Here is a 5,446-nt window from a genome sequence, read left to right as displayed (position 1 = left end):
CCAGGAAGCTCCTGGGTAGAGACCACTATTGGAAAAATGGGGTTTCACAAGAGGGACTCTCCCACTCTGCCATTAGTCGGTTCCTTAAGTGGGCCTTGTCTCTGAGGTGCTCCCCTAGCCACCCCTCCCTTTATCCCAGGACTTCTGAGGTTCCCACTTCAGCCTTGGTGGGGGGGAGCGGGTAGAGGAACATCTGTTACCTTCTTTTGGAGCCTGCTCCTAGGTCAGTGGGGCCAGAAATCAGTAGGGCAGAGATGGGGTGCTCATGCGTGCTGGGTTCCATTGGTGAGTCAACACACCTACTGAAAGCCTGGGAACCAAACTTGCCGGGGTGGGGCGGGGGTGCAGAAAAGAAAGTGTTTCATGACCTGCTTGGGGGAAGGTTGATGCTCTGATGCTGGATAAACATGTTCCTCTCTTCTCTACCCCCCAGGATAGGTTTCTGGGCTGGAAGGGAACTTTTCTGACCCATCAAGAGAAATCCACTGCAGGCCGGGGGCAGTGGCTCACCCCTATAATCCCAGCACTTTGGGAGACCGAGGTGGGTGGATCACTTGAGGCCAGGAGTTCAAGACCAGCCTGGCTAACATGGTGAAACCCCATTTCTAATAAAAATACAAAAATTAGCTGCTCATGGTTGCCCACGCCTGTAATCCCAGCTACTCAGGAGGCTAAGGCAGGAGTATTGCTTGAACCTGTGAGGCGGAGGTGGCAGTGAGCCAAGATTGTGCCACTGCACTCCAGCCTGGGCAACAGAGTGAGACTCTGTCTCAAAATAAAAGATAAAATAAAAAAAAAAAAGAGTCCAGGAGCAGTGACTCATGCCTGTAATTCCAGCACTTTGGGAGGCTGAGGTGGGTGGATCACCTGAGGTCAGGAGTTTGAGACCAGCCTGGCCAACATGGTGAAACCCCATCTCTACTAATAATAAAAAAATTAGGCCGGGTGTGGTGGCTCACGCTTGTAATCCCAGCACTTTGGGAGGCCGAGGCGGGCAGATCACGAGATCAGGAGATCGAGACCATGGTGAAACCCCGTCTGTACTAAAAATACAAAAAATTAGCCGGGCGTGGTGGCGGGCGCCTGTAGTCCCAGCTACTCGGAGAGGCTGAGGCAGGAGAATGGCGTGAACCCGGGAGGCGGAGCTTGCAGTGAGCCGAGATCGCGCCACTGCACTCCAGCCTGGGTGACAGAGCGAGACTCCGTCTCAAAAAAAAAAAAAAAAAAAATTAGCCCGGCGTGGTAGTGCACACCTGTAATCCCAGCTACTCCGGAGACTGAGGCAGGAGAGTTGCTTGAACCTGGGAGGCAGAGGTTGCAGTGAGCTGAGATCACGCCATTGCACTATAGCCGGGAGAAAAAAAAATAAATAAATAAAAATAAAAATAATGAAAGTTATATATATATTATATGTAATACATATATAATTATATATATATAATCACAGTGGCTCACACCTCTAATCCCAGCACTTTGGGGAGCCAAGGCAGGCAGATCACAAGGTCAAGAGATTGAGACCAGCCTGGCCAACATGGTGAAATGCAGTCTCTACTAAAAATACAAAAACTAGCCGAGTGTGGTGGCAGACGCCTGTAATCCCAGCTACTCAGGAGGCTGAGGCAGGAGAATCACTTGATCCCAGGAGGCGGAGGTTGCAGTGAGCTGAGATCGCACCACTGCACTCCAGCCTGGGCGACAGAGCAAGACTCCATTTCAAAAAAAAATAAAAATAAAAACAGAAATCCATTGCAGCCTTATCTCCGTGACAAGACTAGCAGGCCCTGCTTTTTTTTTTTTTCCGAGACGGAGTCTCACACTGTCGCCCAGGTTGGAGTGCAGTGGTGCAATCTCGGCTCACTGCAACCTCCTCTGCCTCCCGGATTCAAGCGATTCTCCTGCCTCAGCCTCCCAAGTAGCTGGGATTACAGGCGCCCGCCACCACGCCTGGCTAATTTTTTGTATTTTTAGTAGAGATGGGGTTTCACCATGTTGGCCAGGCTGGTCTCAAACTCCTGACCTCGTGATTCGCCTGCCTTGGCCCCCCAAAGTGCTGGGATTACAGGATTACAGGCATGAACCACCACGCCCGGCCTCAGGCTCTGCTTTCATAGTCCCGGTAACCTGGCAATCAGTCACTTGTTGTCTTGGAAAGTTGGCCCCTTTTCAGAACCAAGATCAGTCTCCCTTAAGCTTCTACCATGCAGGACCTTGTCCAAGTTTGATCACTGCCTTTAGATGTTGAAGTCCAGGAGAAGCTAGGGCATCTTGTCAGGACAGTTTACATTCTTTCCATGCTTCTTGGGCCACCCCTGAGAGGGTCAGACAAGCAAACCCAAACCCCTTGGCCCTCTCCAGGGACTCATCAAGAGCAGGAATTTGGGGAGAGCAACGAGGGACAAAGTCTGGATGACAAAGCTCACTGATCCAAAGCTCAAGCAGAGATACTGCGGGGGAGGGAAACCTCCCTAAAGAGCCCCTCCAGTCAGCCACAGAACGTATCTCTTGTCACCAGCAGGATTTATTTCAGGGTTCTGCTAGCAAAATGACTTATAAACACATTCTTCCGCATCTCCCCCTTTCCAGGGGTGCTGCTGAGTTGCATGGGATGAGATCTGCTTCTGAGATCCTGGGGCTGTATGCCACCCCCAACTCACCAGAGCTCTTCCAGCACACAGCAGCACCCCCACCCCCCAGCTGGCTTGGAGTTGGGCAGAGAAGCTAATGAGGCTGTTATCTCTCAACAGACAGCTGTGCAGGGCTGGAGGCAGCAGCTTATCAGGAGGCCTGCAGTGATTCACAGCCCAAGTCCCAGCTTCTCTGCTGAATTGTAATTTCCAGCAGTGGATTTGTGCTTAGTCTCTCTCCTCCCCCTTTCCCAAGGGTGTGCTGTCCTTTCTCAGAGAGAGGGCAGTGAAGGGGAGATCCTACCCACAGAGCTGGGGGCTTTGTGCCAGCCTTCTGGGTAAGGTTCAGTTTATTGTCTGGAGGCTGCAGGTTCAGGGACCTCAGCAGGGTCTGCCACCCTTTGCAATGACCTCCAGGAGAGTTCATCGATGCTCTCCTTCCACTCCTTCCTTCCCCTCCCAGAAAAACAATGTGCCGCTCCCTTTCCCTTAGTGGCGATGTACAGGGGGACATGGGCCCCCATTTGCAACAGCCCCTGAGGCCAGGGCCAGCCCGAGAGGGCGGAGTGGGGGAGGAGAGAGGAAGAAGCCAGGGACTGGGCAGTGCCTTGCACCATTTTGAAGCTGTTCTGTCTCTGTGCCTGACCCTGAAGACTCCAAAGGCTCAGGACGCAAGGCTGGAGGGGAGGGGAGACACAAGGGGCCAGGCGAGAGCTGTCTCTGCACAGGCGGGTGGTTAGAAAAAAAGTGGGAAACAGAGACATTTTTGTGCTTGTTTTATTGGAAGCAAGACTCCAGCTGCAGGGCTCAGGGGAGGAGGCCTGGAGAGTTCAGTCCTGGGTCTCCCTCTGGGCCAGCAGGGGGAAAAGGGGTGTTAAAAGAGCTAGAACCCTCAGAGATGCTCCTCTGAAGCAGGGGAAGGAAAACTAGAAAGGAAAACTGTCCCAGGGCGGGGAGCGGCATAGGGCCCCCACATCTCAGACTCTCCTACCCTCAAGCAGTCAATTCTCACCCCCTGCCTTCCTCTGTCAACGGTGGGGGTGATTCCAATAACTCTTCTCAGCTTCCATACTTCAGGTGCCCTTCGGGAATGCTGGGTGGCTTTAACCTTTGGGGTCCCAAACAAGTTTCCAGAATCCCACTGTCCACCATTCTCCCCAAAAGAAGGTCCCAGAAAAGGTGAAGTTCCGTGTCTTCAAGCAACACGGACATAAGCAGCAATCATCACACGAAGTTTCCCTAGGGTGGTCGGGGATCCTCTCTTGCCACTCCTGAGGCCCCTCTCTTGTCGCCTTAAGGTCCATGCTACCTGTCTTGAGGAGCTGTGTCCAGGTTGTGGGCTCTGGAGGACCGAGGAGTGAAAGGCTGGAGGTGCATCTGAAGGTGGAGGCGCTGGCGGAAGATGCTGCCGGACTTGGTGGCCTACAGTCCGGAGTTTCAGGCCGTCTGATCCTCGTCCGCAGCCCCTGGCTCGGGCTGCGATCGCTTCGCGGAGCCTTCTCCAGCTGCGGGTTCCCCTAGGCTCCTCTTGGACGTTGGCGCGGCTGGCGGGGACGAGGGACCAGGATGGGGGTTCGGGGGCTGGTAGCCGGGCTGTCGCGGATCCAGCGCGTCCTTGGAAAGTAGGATGGCTAGGCCGGGCACGTTCTTAAGTACGCTGAGACTAGCGGCCGGCTCGCCAGGCGTCTGACCCTGCGTGGGCCCAGGCGGGAGGCTCTGCCACACCTCGCGCACGCTCCGGTAGCGCAGCCGCGTGACCTGGTGCAGGCCCGCCAGGCGGCGCTTGAGGATCTCGGCGCACGTGACGGTTTTGGTGGTGGCCCGGCCGCAGCCGCTGAAGACGATGGCGCGCGTGGCTGGCTGCGCCATGCTGGCGGTGGCGAAGGCCATCAGGTTCCGGATCTTGCTGCCTTCCTTGACCCGCATGTGCACCGCGCCCGGCGCCAGGTCTGCGAAGGGGCCGGAGCCCGGGCAGCCCCCCTCGGCCCCGCCCCCCGCTGGCGCCTCTTCGGAGCGCACCTTACGGAAGTTCTCCATACGCCGTCGTCGCCGGGACCGCCGGCTTTGCCATGGGGCGGCCTCAGCCCCGGGGCTGCATGGCCGCCGGTCGCACCCTTCAAGGGCCGGCAGGGGTAAGGGCGTGGGAGCAGCGCGGACGCCGGCGGGCGGGCTGTGACGGCGCGATCTCGGCCCCGCTTCTCTCGAGCCGGCGCCGCTCTACTCAGCGCTCTCGGCGCCCGGTGCTCCGCGCCTTTAGCTGAGGCCCCGCCCCTGCCGCCAGGCCCCTCCCCTGACCCGGCCCGGCCGGCCCCGCCCGGGCCCCAGCCTCACCAGCCTTTCCTGGCGAGTCCGGATCCTCAGCTACGCGGGCGTGGGAGCGGGCGCGGGAGCGGGAGCGGACGCGCTGCGGGGCGCATAGGCAGGTGAAGGTGAAGTTCCACTATAATCGCCATCAGCGCTTTGCGAGCCAACCCTCACAAACCGGCAGTCTAAATAAAAGCTGCGCTTGCGGTGCAAACACCGCTTCAAATCCGGTATCCGAGCCCTTCCCAGTTACAACTGAAGGCCGCCCCTCGTCCCCTCCCAGGGAGAGATTTCCAAGAGGCTTGCTGGGGCCTCGCCCCTCCTCCCCCGTCCCGGGGAACACCCCCACCTTTTTTCTGCTCCGAAGTATTCTTGCCTCAAGGACAGCTAGTGCGCGGTCAGCAGAGTGCGGGAGGAGCTGGCTGCGGCTCCACTCCGCGCCTCCCCTCGGGCGACTACGTCGCGGCGTGGTCCTCGCCGGGCGCGGGAGACCCAGACTTCAGCCTCGCCACGCCTGC

General features: G+C 57.4%; 1 protein-coding gene across 1 annotated transcript; it reads right to left on the bottom strand.

Moving 5' to 3' along the window:
- Positions 1 to 3,385: 3,385 nt before the first annotated feature.
- RPP25 (ribonuclease P and MRP subunit p25) lies at positions 3,386 to 5,218 on the bottom strand. Its single transcript, XM_055277752.2, has one exon. It carries the CDS (start codon positions 4,659 to 4,661, stop codon positions 4,062 to 4,064), a length of 600 nt encoding a protein of 199 aa, XP_055133727.1. The 5' UTR covers positions 4,662 to 5,218; the 3' UTR covers positions 3,386 to 4,061.
- Positions 5,219 to 5,446: the final 228 nt, after the last annotated feature.

Source organism: Symphalangus syndactylus, chromosome 5, assembly GCF_028878055.3.
Source record: "Symphalangus syndactylus isolate Jambi chromosome 5, NHGRI_mSymSyn1-v2.1_pri, whole genome shotgun sequence".
Lineage (NCBI taxonomy): Eukaryota > Metazoa > Chordata > Mammalia > Primates > Hylobatidae > Symphalangus > Symphalangus syndactylus.
This window is presented reverse-complemented; position numbering and strand designations above follow the sequence as displayed.